Below are 22,113 nucleotides of genomic sequence, written 5' to 3'. Positions count from 1 at the left end.
CTGGGCACCAATCCAACACCAATACTGTAAGATAGGGGCAGCAAAATAAAACCTTACTGTATAAGGATTTAATTTCAGGAAGGATAACACTATTTTTAGAAGGGCATGTACATTTACAAATTGATTTGAGTACAGATGCAAGTTACGTAGATAGTTGTTCATCTTCTCCCCCCCAGAGAAATTTGAAAGCAGTGGAGCTTTGTAGCTTGTACTTAATGTTGAGAAGTAAGATTATTTGACATATGCCAAAGATAAATATCTGCTGGCTCATGTTCACAGATGTAGGCTCAATCTTGTGGAAAAAACATACATGTGTTATTTGTCATTCTCACATTTTGTGAATGCTGTTCCTCAATTGCCAAAGGATGGTGATTATCCCCCCATCCCCTAAATGACTCAAATCTTTTACTCATGGATAAGAGAAAGTGTATCATAGTTTAAAATGGCTCAAGAGTTAAAAGCACTGTGACTGACTTACCCCAGGCTACAACTTAACAGAAAATACAAGTTTAATTATACACTGTGTTTGTTGTCAAACATACTGGAAGATAAGAGAGAATGAATGGCCCAGAGAACAAGATTGCATATGCTATCATGGTTGGCGGGAATAACAACATCCTTTACATTTAGTGCTTTTTTTTTTTAATATGAAGGGAAACTTGGAGATATACTACTCAAAATTAAACAGAAAAAAGTTTGCCAATACTTTACATTCCTTGAGGTGATTTCTGCTATCACTAATGAAAATTTGAGAATAGAAAATAGTTTAGAAATAGACATATAGAGATAAAGAAAATGGAACACTTGGTAACATTTTAAATAACTGCTAACATTTCCTTTAGACAGATGAAAAAATTGGCAAAGAAGTCTGCATAATTTCAGCAAATCCAACCATTTGTCTCAGTTTTTGTCATTCCTATTATTAGATTAATAACATACTTGTTTTGCTTATCTATCCGTAGTTGCTCTGTTGCTTAAACAATTCATTTTACAGGTGACTACAGATACTTATTGAGGCTGATATCTACATCTCCTCATTGCCAAGTATCTCTATGCTATTTGCTTTTCTGGGGGAATTATATAGAATATTATGTTTCCTTCTGTAATTGGTGAAAACACAAATGATTTCTTTCAATAATGATCTTTTCTTAACACTTTTATTCTGTTCCAAATACACTTCATTTGGAAAATTCTTTAAATTTTCATTTCTTTTCTCCTGCAATTCTGAGTTAGTAAGTCCTGAAGTTGTATAAGACAGTCAGAAAATATTGGAGAATACTCATACAACTGGTTCAAGTATTTTAATTATTTTAACTAGGCAATTCTGATAATCCTTTCTCTCCTCAAGCACATATAAAGAAGTACACACACACACGTGTGCAAATGTACATAAACATGCTTATTTGGTCTAAATGATCAAATCAATATTTGAGGTAATTTGGACACCGTCATAATCATAGAAGAAAGTTTAAGATCAAGGTAAAGCTATGAGTTCTGAGTAGTCAGATGGTAATTTCATTTTAGTGTCTCTCCTCTTTCTGGGTCTTAGCCTCCATTTCTAACAATAGAAAACAAACCATTTCATGGTCAGATGAGAACAGGATGTGTGTTTTCAATAACTTAATTAACAGAAAGGTACTGCACAACTCCTATGACCTCAACTCAGTGGCAGATATAGCTACTTACAAAAAGCAGATAGAAACGATGAGGCCACGTTTGAAGAAAATTGAGTTTTTCTAGCATGCGTCAGTTAAACTTGCCAACATAATGCACATTTTTTTTCTTGGAAATTATATTGTAGTGTAAGGGTGAGATGTTGTTATGGCCATAGGAGAGTGATGAGACATGAAGATTACTCCAGAGATCTTTAATGAGGGTTTGAAAATGGAATTTTCCATTCTAGTGGAGAACTGTATGTATATGGGTTGTAGGATGGTAATCACTTGTTCAAAAGCTGTGAACAACTTTAAGGATACTAAAGCAAATTGCAAAATAGTTTCAAAAGAGTTCTAAAAGTTAAACCCGATCAGCAATAGTGGAGAGTGCCTGTTTTAACTGCAACCTCACCAACATTGACTAACTTTTTTAGTATTACTAATTTGATAGGTGAAAATGATGTCATATTAAATTGCCATTTCTTAGCTAGTTACCTTGGACATTGTCATATGTTTTCTATCGAGTTGTTATTTCCTTTTTTCTTTTATAGTTGTCTGGTGATATATTTCTCCAGAAACTACTTTTGCCCATGTGCTCTTGTATTGACTTATGCAATCTATTTATACAAAAATAAAAATTGTAATCAGTGATCTGGTATAATTAGTGTGAATGTTTTCCAGTTTCTAGCTGCCTTTCAATTTTCATTTGGTTAAGAGAAATGTAGAAGTAAAATGTTAATCTAGGCAAAGTTATTGAGCTTTAATTTTTCATTTATTCCATTATATTTTAAGAATTTTTAAAGTTCATCAATTTTATCCATTATAAATTCATATATGTTCAGCAAATAAAATTTGGAATACCTAAAGAAATAGAAAAGTAAAAAAATCGCACATTTCTCAGTTTGCAGAGAGCCTCACATCCATTATAAATATTTTGTTGGCTTTCTTTCAGCATCCTTTTTTCTTCTATGTTGCTGCTGTTGACTACTTTTAGCAAAATGCATTATGCTTCATTCCATTAATATTATATGACATAATAACCTCTCTTTCCTGTCTTATTACGTCCTATCATTCTATGCAATTCATTTATTAAATAAGTATTTATTTACCATCGTTACATATCAGTCACTCTTCTAGGCACTGGGATACAACAATGACCAAAGTCCCTGCTCACATTGGAGCATACATTCTAGTGGTAGTGGGGTGGGGGACAGCAATGCAAATAAACATAAAATATGGCAGATATTTTTAAATGTTATGAAGGAAAATAAAGCAGGTTAAGCAAGAGGAATAAAGATCTCTGGAAGGGAGTGGGGTTTGCAATTTTATATGGAGGGGTGAGAAAAAGCCTTTCTTATCTGATGATATTTTAACTGAGACGTGAATGAATTGACAGAATGAGCCACGCATGTATATGGGTAAAGAGAGCTCCAGGGAAAGGGACAGAGCAGTAACAAATGAAGGGAGATAAGACTATGCTTTATATTTCTGAGAATATTAAAGCGACGGTGTGGTGGGAGTTACGTGAGAGAGGGGAAGAGGAGCAAGAGGTTTAATCAGTGAGGTAAGGTCGTGGTAAGGACTTTGAACTTCATTGAGTGTGAGATAGACTGCCATTGGACATAGAGAGTGGGGAAGTTACATGATGTGACTTATATTTGTAAGGAATCATCTTGCCAGTCGTGTAGAGAATAGAGTATAGGAAGAAAAGGATGAGAGCAAGATGATCTGTTGAGAGACTGCTGAAATCATCTAGGTGAGAGATGATGGTGGTTTGGACCGGGCTGTTGGCAATAGAGGTGCTAATAAGTCATAAGATTTTGAATATATTTTCAACGTTTAGCCATCATAATTTCCTGACAGATTGGATGTGGGATGTGAGAAAAAGAAAGGAGTAAAGAATAACTCCAAGGTTTTTGGCCTACAAACTGCAAGAAAAGAGCTGCCATTTACTGAGATAGAGAAGACATAAGGAGCAGCTGACTTAGAGGGTGAGGAGATAGGACTTCAATTATAAAATCTTCGTAATTATATTTTTGAAATAGTTTTTCCTTATTAAAGATTTCTATGTTTTAGTTATAAACCATTTAGAAAATATAAATAATGAAAAATAAGAAAACAAAAATAATCTATAATTTAATAAACAAGGAAAATTACTCGGTTTTGGTGTAACTGTTTAGTCTTTAGACACACACACACACACACACAAAGTACATACCTGTACACTGTGTGTATGTATATATATAGCATTTTTATTTACTAAAATAGGATGCTTTTATAACCTAATCATTTTAGATACTGTCATCTAGCATTTGTTTAGAAATTTTTCCCCATCCAGAAATTTGGAAAAAGGAGTCATTTCTACTGTGTTCTAGTACTTTTATGGTTTCACTATTATAATTTTTTTTATTATTTTACTTTATTTTTAACTTATTTTATTGGATGATATCAGTTAATAAGGTTTTTTTTTTTTTATTACTTATCCTAAGTAACTATTCTTGGAAAATACTTTCTAGGCCAAAGTTTCTAGCCCAGCATTTCTAGATCAGGGGTTGGAAAACTATAACTTGCAGGCCAAATCTGGGTGGCGACTTCTTTTTGTATGGCCTGCAAGCTAAAAAGCTTTTTACAGGTGAACACATTTACAATTGATTTGATGATTGAGAAAAACAGCTTTGAATCTGAATTAAGCAAAATGTAAGACTCCCAAAAAGTGTTCTCATTAGAATTTTATTACAAAAAATATACTCTTATCATTATACTTTGAATTGTGTCAATTTTAAAATATGTGGAAATTTGTTTTTTCTTGTTATATAAGTACCTGCATAATATCCTTGATGTTTCCTCTTGTCCTACAATGGTTAAAATAATTAATATCTGGTCTTTTACAGAAAAAGTTTGCTGATTTCTGTTCTAGAACTTTATAAGTGGGCATAAGAATCACCTGGGGGCTATAAGAAAAGTATAGATTTCTGTTGTTCACTCCAACTTCACTGCTGCTGCATTCATTTTGACTCAGGAGACCAAGGGAAAGTCCCAGAAATCTCAATTTTAACTAACACTCCAGATGATTCTGATACACTCTGGACTAAATTTTTAGAAACACAGAATGCAGACTTGCACTGAGCAAATTTCAATACTGCGTTTTAACTACATGCGGGCCTCATACTTCACCAGCCTGCTGGTAAATATCAGTACATTGTAAAGATCACGCTGGAGTGAACTGCCACAGGGACCACATTTGCCCATGGCTCTTTCCACCTGTCATCATTTGCCTAATCATGTTTGCTTGGAACACAGGCTTGCTTGGGAACCAAAGCCTTGTTTGTTCAGTCTATGATGTCTGTGGTTCTTAACTGGAACCCACCTGATAAGGGATCCATCATTATTCCTGGTTTCCACGCATTTGTTCTTGTCTCCCTTTTAATTCCCTCTTTATTATCGTTTATGTATATATATATGTATATATGCACATATCCACCCATCCAATTTCCTTATAAACACAAGATTTTAACTTTATTAGAATTAGTATTGCCTGCCACCCAGATCACCATGCAAACCTTGAGTTTCTGATAGGAATGAGCTACCACTGGTGTCATAGTGAATTTAGACATTTACCAATGCACCTTGGAAAGAGTAAATGTTGAGACATGTAACTGAGCACAAACAACAAAACACAGAGAGCTTTGAAAAATCAAAACATTATAGCACATTTCAGAGTCATTGTTGTGAGAAGTTAGGAAGTATTGCTGAAATACCTCAATAGGAATTTCAGTAAGTCCTGAAGTTTTTAGGGAGTATATGTGAAATTAAAAAAGGAAGAAACAATTTACCTTCTGAGACAACTTTAAGCATAAAATCCGGACTTTTCTTGATGAAGTTTCCATGGGGTGCCACAAGTTCACATTTCTAAGGGCCAAACCTTTCCTCTTTTCTCCACCTTCTCTACATTCTCATTGCTCCTTTGTGCCTACACTGATTTTGCACCAGAGAAGTGTGGCTCCTCTCTCTGAATAGTTGTGAAGGATTTCCATGACTTGTTTGCCCTTTCATATCCAGTCCTCACTTTTACATATGTTTGTGGGAGCTCTCTCCCTGGGGACAATGTGTTAACTAGTGTTAACTCATATTTTGCATTTCAAAATATGTGTTCGATTTATCTGAAATTCCTTTCTCCTTTACTGATGAATTCCTAATACTGACTAAAATCATTTAATGTAGTGTTCTTAGTTAATCAATGAGAATTAATCTTGTTTCTTGGGGACAGATCCCATATTGTTTCAAGTATATAAGAACATTTTCAATTTCATCCAGAAACCTGAAGGATAGATAACCTTTGTACATTAAGCAAGATAAACAGTTCTATCAAATAATACTTTAAAAACGTATGATCCAAGATCAATTAAAACACAATTCTCATAGCACTAAAGTCCTTGGCCCCAGATAGAGAGAAAAATTTCAAGCATGCAACTGCTGGTATCAAAAACTTGATCTGTAAGATGAAACTTGCTGTTGTTGGGACACCGTTTTCTGGTTTATATATCACTTTATAAATAGAATATATTGGGGAGAGATATTTGCATTAAAATAAATTACATATACGTGTCTCTCACAAACTAAATATAAAAAATAGGGTAAATGACCCAGTGATCTAAGAAAATTATTCTGCCAAAAGTAAAACTGTTTTTATTTTGTAGACTAAAGAGACATACTTAGTTCATACTTATTTTTCATTCTTTCACAGTTTGTCTCACTTATATAAAAATATAATGGAAGTTTTATAAAACTGTGTCTGCCTATACATTTTTACTCTTTGACTGAGAGAATTGACATTATTATAGTGTATCTCCACAAAACAACTAAAGATAGATAATTTTTATTGCCTATATTGCCACTTCAGAAAAGTTAGGCAGTTTCTTCTGGCATTATCTTTTGTTATGCTTGGAATGTTGCTTTCATATCTCAAAATTTGTCCCACATTAGCAATACATATTTCTAATTTCATTACCCAGTCTTTGGTATTCAGATGCTCCAGCGCATGTGTAAATTATGAAACCACAATTCTAAACAGACCCCATAGCTTTGTTGTTGGTTTAATTAGTATCATTCTAATATTTACATTTTTAAAAAGAATATCTTCAGCTAGATACATTTATCCATATACAGACAGTAGACATTTCCCACCATCTACTGTGGCTTAACATTGCAAGTCCTGAAACTTTCTCTCAGCAAAATGGTAGAATGTGATATACATGCACATCTAATAAAAGTTTCTGAGGTGATGTTCAAACTACATAAGCCAGAATTATCTTATATACACTTGAGTATTCAGCAGGGATGTAGTCGAGATTAGGTGATGGAGGTAAGAGAGTAGAGAGGAGCTGATTCGCACCAATAATTATTTAAAGAAATTCACTTACAAATGAAATGTTCCTGAGGTCTAGTATTACTGTAGTAGTCAAATCAGTGTTAAGAATACCCATACAAGGGGCTGGCCCCGTGGCCGAGTGGTCAAGTTCGCGCGCTCCGCTGCAGGCGGCCCAGTGTTTCGTTGGTTCGAATCCTGGCGCGGACATGGCACTGCTCATCAGACCACGCTGAGGCAGCGTCCCACATACCACAACTGGAAGAACCCACAACGAAGAATACACAACTATGTACCGGGGGGCTTTGGGGAGAAAATGGAAAAAATAAAATCTTTAAAAAAAAAAAAAAGAATACCCATACAAATTGAATGAAAACTATTCATGATGTTTCACTTTAAAGTAGATATTGAACTAGGTAGAATTTTACTGACTTTACATTATCATTCACGTTTATAACATTTAAACTACTCTTTATTTCTCTACGTCCCTTCTTTTACTTACTCTCGAGTTAATTTACAAACGCTCCTTTCTAAAAATTTTTTTAGTGAACAAGGAAACTCATTCTTCATCTTCACTTGCATTACTTTGTTACCGTCCTTACCATAATGTAATGAAACTTCCCTTCATCCCCAAAACGTAAGGTATTTACTCCTTTAAGGATGTTAATATATAACAGATTTTTGTGCAATAAAACCTATTAGGCATATATTTTGGGCTTCCTGAAACACTGAAAAAGAAAAGATTGCAAATTCCTCTCTTTCTTTGTTCTATTCAGGGATTTAGTCTTCCCAAAATCCTCAGAGAGGTGACTTTGGCAGTCTGTGTAAATCAGCTTAAAATTACTTTTTGAATGCCCAAATATTGATTTAAAAAGTCCTTGATTTTTCAAAAGCATAATTTACCCTTTTGGAAGTTTCAAATCAATCTCAAAAAGATGTAAAATTATTTATTTTACATTACAGAAGGCTTAGTTTTTTATACAAAAGATGCTAACATCTGGTGTTTCATTTACTATTAGTTCTGAAACAAAGAAACTAATTTTCTGTGATGACTGAGACAGCCATCCATACACTATCTCATCTCTTTTCTTGCAGTCTCTCTAAAGCACTAAATATTTTTTTTTTAAATTAAATATACTAAACTACAAAGGCCCCAAACCTTTGATGAAAAATTTAGCGATAACACCGATCTCTTTTGCGTGCCAAATGGCAGACGTTTTAAAATTGACTTTGGTTTTGAGGGTAAAAGTACTTGGAATTAGTTTTTTAAAGTTTGATAGGAATTATTTTCTCAGTATTTGTACACTGAGTTAGTCATGCCTTTCTCTTCTCAGATTTCCAATGGTAGCTAGATTATTTCTAATTACTGACCACTATCTCCTGGAGCCAAGGGGAATACATTAACTCTTTTGAGGCTCCGAGAAAGAATTTGTTGGGTTACACTTCACGTGAAGTAAATTACACCCTCAAATATGTAAGAAGCAACTCATTTTGCATGCGCAAGCACTAGTCTCTCAGGGATTATTGTGATCACTTTGTTCAATGTAGGAGTAAGACCTTTTGGAATAGTCTTGGTCTTGAAACAACATCCCACTAATTTATTAAAAAGAAGTTATTGTACAAATGGACTTTTATTTAAGTTATTCCAAAAAATTAATACAAGCTTTGTCTAAGACAGGCTCACCAATCAAGTGTTGAACAAAAATGAAAAAAAGAGAGGATGAGAAGCATGAAAGCACTGATAACACCTTAATAGCATAAGCATGACCCTATGTCACGGGTAAGACTATGTTAGAAGCACCAATATATGTAATCAATCAGTTCTCAATTATTTCTTCATAGGATGAGATTTAACAAAAATGGTTTATTCTGTAATAGTTCATTTCTCTTGCTAAATACTGAGAAGAAAATTGGAAAGCAAACAAATGGAGGGATATAATCCATAGATTATGAATTCATTAATTCAACAAGTAATCATGAATGCTAGCTATATTCCAGGTATTGTCATAGGTGCTGGGAACACCTGGATCATCTGTATCCAGTCATTTCTTCATACATTCTTAACTATTTCCTCAAATTAGGTCATTCCTTTAAAGGTAAGATGGTACTCACTCCATTCCTGAATATGCCCTTAAAAAAATAAGTATTCTTACTTTATTTCCCTGGGCTAAAAATATCACTTACATGTGTAACATTTTATTTTTCCCCTTAACCATAGATACAACCAGAAAGGCACCAGTATGTGTGAAACTGTACAGAGAAGCCTTCCCCAAATAACCTTTGTATGATGCTTCCCAATCACAAAGCAATGTTCTTAATTTTCTTCTCCCTGGGTGCATTTGAAGCTTGTACAAGTGACTGTTTTGAAAAGCTTTAAAAGAAAAAAGGAAGAAAAACAAAAAACAAACGGACAAAAAACCTGTATTAAATAGTCCATTTTTAAGTTGACGATTGATAGCACAATTTTACTAATTTCTACTAATTATCTTGTGCGAGGAAATGAACAATAATCTATTCTTAATGCTTTGCCACTGATTCAAGCTGTTCAGTTGCTTTGCTCCCCCTTGGAAGCCTTAATAATTAGGAGTCTATTAAATGTGGCTAAAAATGAAAAGTGCAAGACTGAAAAACTACCTAGGTGTTTGTGTTCAAATAGAGATTATCTTTCCTTTATATTTTTCCCCTGCTTTTTACCCACTAAATTTACAGAGTTCTTTTGACTGTTTTGAAGGGTCCTAACGTATATTTTACCTGTACTTAGGCATATTTTAACTGTTCCTTTTTTAAATGCTGGTCAACTTTTTGAAAACAGTAATAATTCAAATACTCAATTTCCCAAAATGTATTAAATGCTCATACTTAAGATATTTTTCTAGAGATCTTTCACCATTTATACTGAATCAAAGCACTTATAAAGGTTTTGGGTAAACACTGACACTTCAGGTTTATAAATTTAAACAAAAATTGGTAATGGGTAAAAAGGAATAGGGTGTACATATGGCAAATAATTACCAATGTAACTATTTTAGATTTTATTTGGAATTGCATCATTTTCATGTATTTTAATGATCACAATGATATAAAGCAGGTAGACTCATCAAATATAGAAAATTATATCCCATTAGTTTTAGTTTCTCTTTTGTCAGTTTAAATGAAGAATACATCTTGAACATTTTTCAAATTTTTGATACATATATCAATATGATGTGCATTTTTATTTTCTAGTAGGTTTAAGCTTTTACACACTATGGATATTTTTTCTCAAGCTCATATGACTCATACTGCTTTTAAGCAAAGATGTTCATCACAGCATTGTTTACAAAGGTAGAAACCAGTGAAAAACATATAAATCCTATTCAATAATGAGCTACTTAGATAAGTTATAGTACATCCACACAATGAAATACTATGCAGTCACTAAAATGATGATACAGATTGATATTTATTCACATGAAAAGATGCTTATGTTTTAGTTTAAAATTTAAAAAAACACATAACAAGTACATATATTATGTTTTTGTTTGTAAAACAGTGTGTGTATACATAGGAAAAGGCATGGAAGGATGTGTACACACTGAGAATGTTAATAGTGGTTATCTCTGAAATGTAGGAATTTTACTTCTTTATAAATGTCTGCATTGTGTACATTTTTTGACAATGAGCATTTATTATGTTTATAATCAATAAAAACAGTGATGTCCATTTGAAAACATTTGAATATGAATATACATATAATTTGTAGATAAACAATTACATAGAAATAGCTTAGTCTCATTATTTTATGGACAAATAGCTAACAAAAGTGTTAACAAAATTATATATTTATATTGTATTATATATGAAACCAAAGATTTCTATTTAGGGTGATAAAATCAACTTGGAATGGAGACAAAACATTTTTTATGGTTGGATCTGTGGTATGAGTGAATGCTGTTTTTGACAAGTAATTATTTAAATTTTACATAAATTAGGTATATATTTCTCTGCTTCCAAAATGGATTTGAACTGGCATACAGTAAAAGAAAGGCAATCCAAAGAAAACATAAAAGTAAGTGGAATATGGATGAAAGGTAGATGGGTGGGGAGAAGAGGGAACTGCAAGTAAGATATGGAAATTCTGTAATCTAGAAATTACAGGCTAAATAATGTAACTGCAACACAGAACAGAACGTTTTGTCACAACGTCCAAGCAGCCAGACAAAAAGAGAACCATACTGCGGTAATAGCTGTCATATGATAGATGGAGGCATGTGATTTAATCAGGAGAGACACCCTTTTCCTTAACTTTAAAACATCTGTGAATATTATCACATGGATATATTCAACAGTTGCAAGAAGTAATGGCACATTTAATAGAAGATGTCCTTCAAAGTAGCTTTTAAACATCATTATATGAATCATTTACCTTTTATACTGACACAATAAAGGCTGAAGGTAAAATCTTAAAATTATCTATAGGTAAAGGCAATTCAGTGCAGTTATTCATCTTATTAATTTAACATGACCCAAGCATATGTACTAAGGAGTTTAGAAAAATGAGTGGTATGAATGCTCCTTTTACCGTTCTCAAATATCAAATCTCAGGAAAGATTTTTAAGATAAAACTTGTAATTTTAAGAATTAATGCCTGAAGTGTTAATTTTCTAAGGTAGTGATAGAGAAAACACCAATATGCTTATTTCTCTGGGCATGAAGTCAATAAGGAAAACCCCCAACACTTAGTCAAAGCCCCTATCAAGTCTGTGGTATGCCCACGATATATTAAAAAAGGAAAAAATATAAATAAATAAAGGGAAGAAAGAAAGCTCACATCTTTTTAAAAGAATATTCATTTAAAATAATAATTTAAAGTGAAATTATGGGCAAATGTTAATTGGATCACATACATTTCTCCCTGTTCCATTGATTTCTCAAAAGCAAGTTAGAATTTTTCACTGCGTCAGACTCAGAAGTAAGGACCATTTCAAGAATATTTTCACAGAAGAAATTAAATTTAATAGTATTATTGAAATAAAGAAGGAAATATACTCAATTACCTCACCTTGACTGGTTTAAGAAGAAAAATGTGTGGAGGAATAAACTTTATTCTACATATTCCTATAGACGTTATATCAAAAAATAGTACAAAATGACAGTTTTACAATCGCAAATGATGGTCTTCACTAAAATGAACAAGGTTTTCTAGTTTCACTTTTTTTAAAAGAAAGTACTCACTTAAAAAAACTTGTGAATTGGCATAAAATAACTTCTTATCACAAAATAGCCCAAACTAAGTAGGCACCAGCTTAAGGCTGAAACAAATTGAGTATTATTCTCACCACCTACGCCTGGCCTGGCCCAGGGTGACATGCAGGGGCTTGGAGCCCATTATGCGACCATTCATCTCATCCACTGCTTTGGTAGCCTCCTCGAAAGAGGAGAAGCAGACAACACCAAACCCTTTGCCTTGCCCCACTTCCACCATCACTTTGGCCCGGCTAATTGATCCAAAGGAAGAAAATTCCTCCTTCAGTTTTTCATCATCAATGGTCTCATCCAGGTTCTTAATATAGATAGGCACTCCCGGAGCCCGACTTTTTTCCTTTAATCTCAGCCGTTCAAATCTTCGCCTTAACTCAGCCAGACGTTCAATTTTCTTCTGTGCTCGCCCTACATATAGGACTTTTCCATCGATGGACTTTCCATGCAGGTCTAACACAGCCTTTTGGGCAGCCTCATGTGTCTCATATCTCACAAATCCAAAGCCTTTAGATTTCCCACTGGCATCTCTTATTACCTTCACACTCTCAGTTGACCCATATTCACTGAAAATTTCCTTCAGTTTTTCGTCATCCATGTCATCTCCAAAATTTTTAACGAAAACATTGGTGAAAGTTGCTCTATCTCTGGTTCTGACTTCAGCTGCCCGCTCTTCCGGAAATTTGAATCGGCCAACATACACCTGGCGGTTGTTGAGCCGCACTCCATTCATATGCCAGATGGCCCTATTGGCAGCCGCCAGACTGTCAAAGTGCACATAGGCATAACCTTTAGAGCCGTTGTCATCACATACGACTTTGCAGGAGAGAATGTTCCCAAAAGCAGAAAATAAATAAAAAAGGGCCCTATTGTCTATGGATTTGTCCAGATTTTTGATGAATATATTTCCAACTCCAGACTTTCTTAAGCGGTCATCTGGCTGAGACCACATGAGGCGGAATGGTTTGCCATTAATCAAATCAAAATTCATGGTGTTCAGAGCCCACTCAGCATCCGCAGGAAAGCGAAAGTTGACATAGCCATAGCCCAGGGGGCTGCGGGTCACCGGGTCACGGCAGATTCGGGTGAAGCGCAGAGGGCCAGCAGGCCTGAACTTTTTATATAACATGTCCTCGGTGACATCTGGGTCCAAGTCACCCACGTACAGGGCAGCCTTGAGGTACTTCTTCTTCTTGCCAGCAGGATTAGGCTCCCCACTCCCCATCTCTCTGAGAACAGGGAGGAGACTCTTGGGGGAGAAAAAAGCCTGCTTTCTCTAAGCTATGGGCCAAGCAGCTGTTCACGAACAGAAAAAAGCCAAGGCGAAGGAAGCTAAAAGCAGACTCAGAATCACTGTTGAGGCTGGGAAAATGAAGTTCAGAAACAGCTGGTCAGCAGGCTCAGAACAAACGCATCAGACAAAAAAGCACCCCAATAACGAATCTGTTCTCCCTATGGGGACTCATCTTTTTTCACCCATTCCGATTTAAAATCAGTTTCAAAAGCCAGTAGTAGAAAAGATATTTCCCTTTCCCCGTTAAATCATCAAGCAGCTGGCTGGCTCCCCACATCCAGCATTGCCGGCAGAGGCCTCGCGACCCGTTTTCTGCATAAATATAGGCCTCGAGCTCCTGTTGGCTTAAAATTATATCAACAAGGCCAGGGGCCGAGCGCGTATTCCTCCGCCGGCTGCCTGGCCGGGCTCAGGCGGGCTCGCAGCTAACTAAGGCCGCTGCACACGCTCAGCGTCAGCGAAAGGGCACACTGGACACTTGGTGCGCTGGGGCCATCAGGCAGGCTGCAGGCGGCGGATCGGACAGAGAGACAGACACACAGACACGCGCGCGGGGACCGGAGACCGCCCAGATACCCAAGATGCCCACTGGGTACGGACCGAGTGAAGCGCGGTGATTTCGGCAGCCTGAGACTCGCGGCAGGTCCGGAGGGACTGACTGGCAGACGTGCACTGGGTCAGCTCAGACGCCAGGCGGTTCCGGACAAATGCGGGGCGGAGTCAAAAGAGAAGGGCAGATGCGCGGCGGGCGGGCGGGCAGACAGAGCGCGGACCGATGGACAGGGATTGCTCCTCGCAGGACAGACCGACTCAGGGACGAAAAGCCTGTAGCTGTGGTAGGGCGGGCAGGCGCGCGGGCGGGGCGCGAGGAAACCCGGAACCGTGCTAAGTAACTTCCCGCTTGCTCTGAGCCAAGATTAAAAAAAAAAAAGAAAGAAAGAAAAAGACAATTTAAATGGTTTTTAGATTTTTTTCTTATTTTTGAAATGTTATTTATTTATTATTTTAAAATATTGTCTGCTGGTCCCAAAATCAAAGAAGGAGGTGATGACCTGGGAGGAAAGAACTCTTAGTGAGTTCTTTTAAAAAAAGACTGATCCCCCAAATCATTTCTGCTTAGGAAATAGGATATAGGTTGCATACTTTCCTGAGTGCATTGGACAGTCAGAATTGACAGCTGTACTGTACTCCCAGTCCAGTGCTAAATGATCACGGGGTCAATTAAAACCCAGGGTCACGTTGTTTGGCCTTTATCCTTACTTACTCCATTAAACTCTAACATAATGGTAGCATTATCCCTAGGTAGTAGGCAGAGTTCTTTGCATTGCTCCAGTAAGACTACCGTTTTAATGATTGGAGGGCCGTAAAATGGCTTTTAATGGTACTTAGTGCCACAAAACGTTGAAGATGTGCTGCCTTCATAATCACAAATTACAAAATCTTAGTTAAAGAGAGAAAAGCTGCAAAATCAATGCAAAATATATAATTAATGTCCGCAGATGAAGTAAACATGTAATGATATAGGCACTTTGCACAATTAATAACTAATTTTAACGAGTTGTCAACTTTTACCATTGCAGGGAACAGGGCTATAAGATTAGACTCAACTTAGAGAATTCCCAAGAAAATCTCTTTTTAGAGTTGCGAGAAGCTGGTTAGGAGAGGAATGTTGCCCTGGCTTCAGACCCGACAGTGTCTATAACACATGACTCGTCATTCAGCCTCTTCGGCAACCCCTCCCCTCAAAAAGAAATCCAAACAAAGCATAGATCAATACTCTTAGACTGGAAAAGATCCTGGCAAAAAAAGAATGCAAGAGGACATCACCCCGAAGGGTGTTGCCCTAAGAAGAAATTCTTAGAATAACAGGCTGAATTCATGTGCCGCTTCATTTTTCACATTTTACATTTTCTATTAGGCTGTAAGTTGACTAGAGATGACAATTTACCCTCTATTTACTCAAATATTTGGTAATTTTCTTTATGTAGCTCTTGTGCTTGCTTTCTAGGGTTCTTGCTCAGCTAGGACATAGAAATTATAGGAGAAAAGGCAAAAACGAACAAATATTAGAGAGATAAGACTAATAAAAACTGGTCTTACAACATGACCACAGTGGAAACCCTTGTGAACACCTGCTTAGTTTCTTGTATTTTGAACATAATCTTTATAAACATTTTTCCTCATAAGCTCAGTTAACAATGGGCTAGACCTTGGACTGTTTTTATTTTTTTCATTTAAAAATATTACTTTACTGAAAATGCTATATTAAAATAACAACATAAATCCAAGAGAATAATTCCCACAATATTATCAGTGAGTCAAATCAATATTTTATTTGTTTATGTAACCATCTAAACGTTGTCCATTTTCCAATTCATTTGTACATATTTTCTGTAAGATTATAGATAGAATTGAGTTGTTAAAAATCATTATTTCCAAAATAACCGTTTCTCTACACTTACCAGCCATTTTGGGTTCGTTGAAGCATAAACATTCTAAATTATAATGACCTATTTATCAGATCAAAAATCAGAAATTTAGAACTACTTTGAAATAAGTGAGTTTTAGTAAAGTTCCTTCTGCTAAGCAGAAGTTTATGGAAAAAAAAGTATTTTCACCTATAATTTGTTTAATCATTTTAATACTTAGATTGGGAAGAGTCTCTGGAATAAAAATCAGACATAGAACATTTCTCATCGTTTTTATTATATATTAAAGACAAGTTTATGGTCTTAAGTAAGTCTGATTCATTTATTAAATCCATTAAGAATCCCCACCCAGATTCCTAAGGCAGTTGGTTGAAGCATAGCTGAGTCTTTCTAAATCTGAGAAGCATTTTGCATGAAGAAAGAATCATGGACAACTGGCATTCTAAGTGCCTCTCATCACACACTGTTATTTACAGTTGATAGTAACGTGCCAGCATGAGTGGAAGAGGAGGAGAGTTGGGAATTTATTTTTTCAGCCTTGTCTTAACAGGCTCTTGATCCTGTGTTTCCAATTAAATGTCTCAGCTGTACAAGTTGCAGGGACTTCACCATGAAAGTAAATTTGCTGCTCTCTTGAATGAAGTTTGGGATGGCTGAGCAAAATATCATAAAGTAAAAACTTTATTACCAAGATCTTGGCTCATATTTTTTAGACAAAGAGAAGAGAATTGCAAGAAAACAATTTGACATTAAGAGTATAGTATAAACAGGCATTTCTGCAGTAAGTTTTGGAGCCAGCAGCACTTTTTTCCCTCTGTTTCCAAAATTTTAACCTGAGCCATGAGTACTTATACTCTGTGTGATGATCTTGAAGGCACTTTGATAAGATTAATTATCAAAGAAAGATTAAGTTGTGATTATTAGAATGAACTTATTAAAATGAGAAAGTGACCAAAACTGGAGAAGTTTCAGCAGAGTTTACAATGCAAGGGGACTTATGCTAAATTGTTAATAAACCAGAATATTTCATTCTTCAGTATTTAACCAAAATTTCAGTATTTTTAAATTATGAAAGTTTAGTTTACATATTTATTCAAGACTGTAGCTATAATTCTTACAATTATAACCGTAGGGTATTTGTTGGAAATGGAGAAAAATACTTTTATAAGAGCAATTTAACATATTTTTATGTTTTCATTTGTCTCATGAACTAAATCCCTTTTGAATTAAGAAGTTGTGCATTGAACTGTGAAGAAACGTGACTATTAAGGAACGTAACAGCAGCAATATAACAACTTTATATATTTAGGTTTAGTTAGGTGTCTCCTTAGGGTGATCTTTTAATTAAGTCGTATTAGTTTAAAATAGATGCATAGAATACTATGCGTGAATTTATTCAATTGCTGTGTAGTCACAATCCGGTCTATTTAGAGGTTTATGTAGCATATATGATATAGAATCAAAGTATTTTCTGTTTTGATGCATTGAAACAGGGTAGGAGTATCACCCACTTGGCAGATAGTCTCAGACGAATGTCTTTCTCCTTGCTAGAGCCTGTTTACTGAACATATGTCTCTGTACGGGGCAGCACTCACATGCACCCCACATTCTCTGATTAAACATCTTGAGTTACAGTCATTTCACTTGACCTAAAACAATTTTTTTAAATGTAAACTTTGTTTTATTTTTATTTTCATTTTTTAATTGTAGTAAAATACACATAAAATTTACCATCAACATCTTTTAAGTGTACAATTCAGAGACATTAAGTACATTCACGCTGTTGTGCAACCAACACCACTATCCATCTCCAGAACTCTTTTCATCTTGCCAAACTGAAACTCTGTACTCATTAATTTATGTTTTTAGATGACACCTAAAATATGTTAAGCTTTTTCTTTACTGTTGGGCATTAAAACTTTTAGTTATTTTATTGTCACGACACACAATGCTATAATAAACATCCTTATTCACATACTTTTATATATTATTGCTCCTATTTCTATCAGCTAGATTCTCAGAAGTGGAGAGTGAACACTTAAATTGTATGTGTATTATTAAATGTTATATATACTGTCAGACTTATTTTAAAAATACTGCAGCAATTAGCTTATTTTACCAACAACATGAACATTTAGGGGAAATGGCTAATTCCTAGCAAAATAGGAATTACCAAATTGGATTCAAAAGAATAGTGGAGATCAATTTCCTTAGAACAGATTAGAGAATGATTGCACATATGCTATTAAAAAAAAAACAGGCACAGGCGACTTTATAATTGAGTACTATTATATAATCTTTAAGAAAATACATGTAGGGCCAACACTATTCAAACTATTCCCAACCAAAAAAAGCTCCCTAAGTCACTTGTATAAAATTATCTCCAAGAGAGAATTCTCATATGCTCAGCTCAGCTTTGCAAACTAGAATAAAGCTATAGATTGATAGTCAGGCCATTTACTGATAGAACTTGGATATGCATTGACTCAGTTGTGTATGTATGGGTGGTGGGTGTGGCAGTAGGCAGATGGCAGGAGCAGGGTTAACTGTTACAAATAAGAATTTAGAAGGGGATACGTGATGGGGAGATAATTAAAGACTTCTAGTTTAGAAAGTCAAAACAAAACATATTCCAGATACTGACCAAGAAATCTTGCACGTTTTTTCTTTCCTTCTGGACTATTTGTTCAGAAATATAAAACATGGAGAACAGTTCTCTACCAATAAGGAAAACTGAGCATTTAAATAAGCATATGATTGAGGAAAATTCTCTGCTTGTCTTTCCTGACATAGAAGTTCAAATGTAAAACAATACATTATTGTTTAATTCATATCAATGGGAGCATCATAGAGTTTCTTTCTCTTAAAACATCCCACGTCCCAAAATTCCTGTCTTGTGGCTATAGGCACACTAAGTACTCAGACGACTTCTGTGAAGGCTGTTGGGACTCCTCTTAAATACTTCTTGGTCATCCATATTAATCCGTATAATAGGTAACAGGAACTGTGTGCTCATTTTGTTCTGAAATTAATCATTATCTTCATGCTTTGACACGTACAGCGGTAGTTACATTAACTGAACATTAGATTTACAGGGAGAAATGCCTACACTTTCCATTTGGTCTTTCAGTTCCTTAGTACTTCTTCAATGTGACCTTAAATCTTAAAGATAAGATTCTTTCGTCATAGAATTTTTTTTCCATACGTTGCTTTTTTGGGGGTGAGGTGGCATAAAAGAAATATTAATACCTTTATAAAAAGTTACAATATTTCTACCATTATTTTATTAAAATTATGCGTTTAATTCCTTACTTGTCTTTTAAAATTAATTCCTGTGCAATATGAGAGAATGTAAGTGAAAAGACTAGAATCTAACAACATAAAAACTTGCAGAAACTCCAAAGTTTAAAATAAATGATCATCTGATCCTCTGATCTGGAGAGGAGATACACATTCTCATTACTTTGATTCTCCTCAATAAAGAATCGTCAGTAATGCTTACTTTTTTGACTTATAGTATACTCAAAATAATTATTCATTGACTTGGAGCAATACCTAACCTCTAGCACATTTCCATTAGAAATATAGTACTCTTTTGAATATTTAAATTTAGATAGAATGGATAAACTTACCATAAAATTTCAAAGGATGTAGGTGGTGCTAGAATTGTTACTATTGACTAAAGTAACCTGCTTGTGACTTGAATTATTCCCTCTTATTTCTTTTCATAATATCTTTAAGTCCTAACACTATACTTTGGCTACTGAAACATTCTTTAAACTGATTTACTACTAAGACTAAAAATCATTCATTAATAATGAGGCGACATTTCTCTTGGTTAATTTATTTACCTATTTGTGGCTCCAATAATATTGAAATGACCTTTAGAATGTTTGGATACATTATTCATCAACTTAAGTGAGCTCTCTGTTTCAATTTGACCGCTAGGCATATTGTGTTTGTTTCAAGTCTCCTCCTTCCCTATCACAACGTTTATTTTTCTCCTCGTTTGTTTATGTTTCAAGAAGTTATGCAATTTTCATGACGTTTGATATATGATGATATGAAGATACATTTTAAGATCTATTTGTGGTTCATCCATTTGCTTGTGTCAAATGTATTTTTGGAGGGTCCCCTGTGTGTCAGGCACGTTGCTTGGCACTGAGGATAGAATGTTGAACAAGACAGACAGAGTCCCTGCTATACATGATAGCTCTTGCATTCTAGAGGGAGGAATATTTATACACAATTAAAAAAAAACGAATTAATTCCAGTTTGTGACAAGATCCATATAGGAAACAAACTGGGTGTTGTGATAGCAGTTAATAGTGAAGTGCAGACTGGGGCAGCCTATCTTAAAATGAAAGGCCCAGCACCTTAATAAACATTCTCAAATAGGCATATATTTTACAAATTATAAAAGATTTAAAATTTATGTTGATAGATATAATGAGAAATTATTACACCGAATGAGGTCTATAGGTCCCAGATAATAGGTCATTTCAGCTTCCCAGAATAGCAGCTGAGTGAGAAAGGATGTGGTCATATTGAAAACAGTATATGTACAGAATTGATTATGTTCCTAAGTAGAGTTTACTAGCCTTGGAAAATATAGATCAAGCATTAAATATGGTACCTCTGCTAGACTTATCCACAAACTGAGTTCTTGGAAGGGTTGCAGAGAAAGTAAAAGAAAATAATGATAGTATGACTAATTGGCACAAGGAAATAAGTATAAAATTGTTTAAAATAACTTTATGATGTCTGCTCATTCATATTCACAGATAGTCCGTTTTGAAAATCTCTTCTATATATTTCGTATGTGGCCTCTCTCCCTCTTCCTCTCTCTCCTCTTCCCAATCCCCGGCCCCCTCTCCCTCATTTTGTTGGTCATGCTAGAGTGGTGATTTTTAATTTAGGACATAAAGGTAAAGGTGCTAAATATGTTTCTTTGCATCGCTGAATTATTATATCCACTCTAATTGTAAGTACCTTACAATTGCTACATTTGGAAAGATAACTTGAGATGTTAAAATCAAGAATCAAAGCAAACAAAACAAAACAATAAAGGAAACTCTGGAATGAAAAATTACTTTAGACAATTTTTTTCTACTTAGGCATGCAGCAATTATTACTTATTCATTTTCCATTTGTTTACACTTATTATTCCCTTCTCTCTGCTTTTTAAATCCCTTCTTCAAGGCCTAGCTTAATTAAATTCTTTTAAGAAAGTCTACTCTACTTTTGGCCCATTAGATATCTTCCCTCTCCTCTTTTTACTGTCTTCCGATCTATTTTATCGTTTGATCATGCTTCTTCTTATATATCCTTTATTTATTTTGGGTATTTGACCTTCTTTTCTGGATGAAGTATATGATCCTGGGAAATGACGTTTAAATTTTATACCATAAAAAAAAGATCACTTTTCTGTGTTCTTGTTCATTTGAATTGAAACGATCTAAATTGAATTGAATTGAGAAGATTTATGCAAGGTCAGCACACATTTAGGGTATATGCCCTCTCACAGCCAAGAGAGACAAGACTAATGAATCATGCCACTGAGCCTGGACCTGGTGGACCTGGTTTCATCACATTTGTAAGCAGAGTGCGACAGGCAGCTGCTATTAATCATTAGATTTGGCATGCAAGATAAAGCCTTTCGGGGATCCCAGGTACTTTGAGTTTGTTACTAATTATTTCTTATTTAGTGTAGAACAAAAAAGCTATATTTTAAAACAAGTTATAATTTTCACTTCTTGCCACAGTAATGTCAGGAAGCAGGAAGTCTATCGTCTTCTGACCCAAAGGAAAGTTTTGGGCTTGAGATAATACAAAGATTGATGATCTTTATAAAGCCTGAATGTATATTCATCTTGAAGAAACATTATTTTCAACTCTGAGTATTTTAGCTTCATCTAAGTGTGTTTTTTAAACTTATCATTTTGTTTGCTAGAAGCTGTTGGCATACAACTCAACTTCAAAGTTTACAGTGTACTAAATATATTGCTTTCCGTATTATGTTATACCTTTACACCAGGAGACTTTAGGTCTAGAAAAGGGAGATTATTTGCAAAACAAACTGACACGCTAATCTGAATAAAGGCGTAAGGTCAATTTTTGAGAACTGAGAGA

The 22,113-nt window shown here is 34.9% G+C and overlaps 1 protein-coding gene across 1 annotated transcript; it reads right to left on the bottom strand.

Moving 5' to 3' along the window:
- Positions 1–10,443: 10,443 nt before the first annotated feature.
- On the bottom strand, positions 10,444–14,416 carry PABPC5 (poly(A) binding protein cytoplasmic 5). The gene is made up of 2 exons (XM_070603628.1): positions 14,153–14,416; positions 10,444–13,620 (listed from the first exon to the last, which is right to left on the bottom strand). The coding sequence occupies exon 2, from the start codon at positions 13,481–13,483 to the stop codon at positions 12,335–12,337; it is 1,149 nt and encodes a 382-aa protein (XP_070459729.1). The 5' UTR covers positions 13,484–13,620; positions 14,153–14,416; the 3' UTR covers positions 10,444–12,334.
- Between the last annotated feature and the right edge of the window lie 7,697 nt (positions 14,417–22,113).

The sequence above is a fragment of the Equus przewalskii genome, chromosome X (genome assembly GCF_037783145.1).
Source record: "Equus przewalskii isolate Varuska chromosome X, EquPr2, whole genome shotgun sequence".
Classification (NCBI taxonomy): domain Eukaryota; kingdom Metazoa; phylum Chordata; class Mammalia; order Perissodactyla; family Equidae; genus Equus; species Equus przewalskii.
The sequence above is the reverse complement of the archived record's forward strand: the minus strand, read 5'-3'. Positions and strand labels throughout refer to the sequence as shown.

Excerpts from the sequence above, each read along its gene's own strand:
- PABPC5 (XM_070603628.1), bottom strand. The coding sequence starts at position 13,483 with ATGGGGAGTGGGGAGCCTAATCCTGCTGGCAAGAAGAAGAAGTACCTC.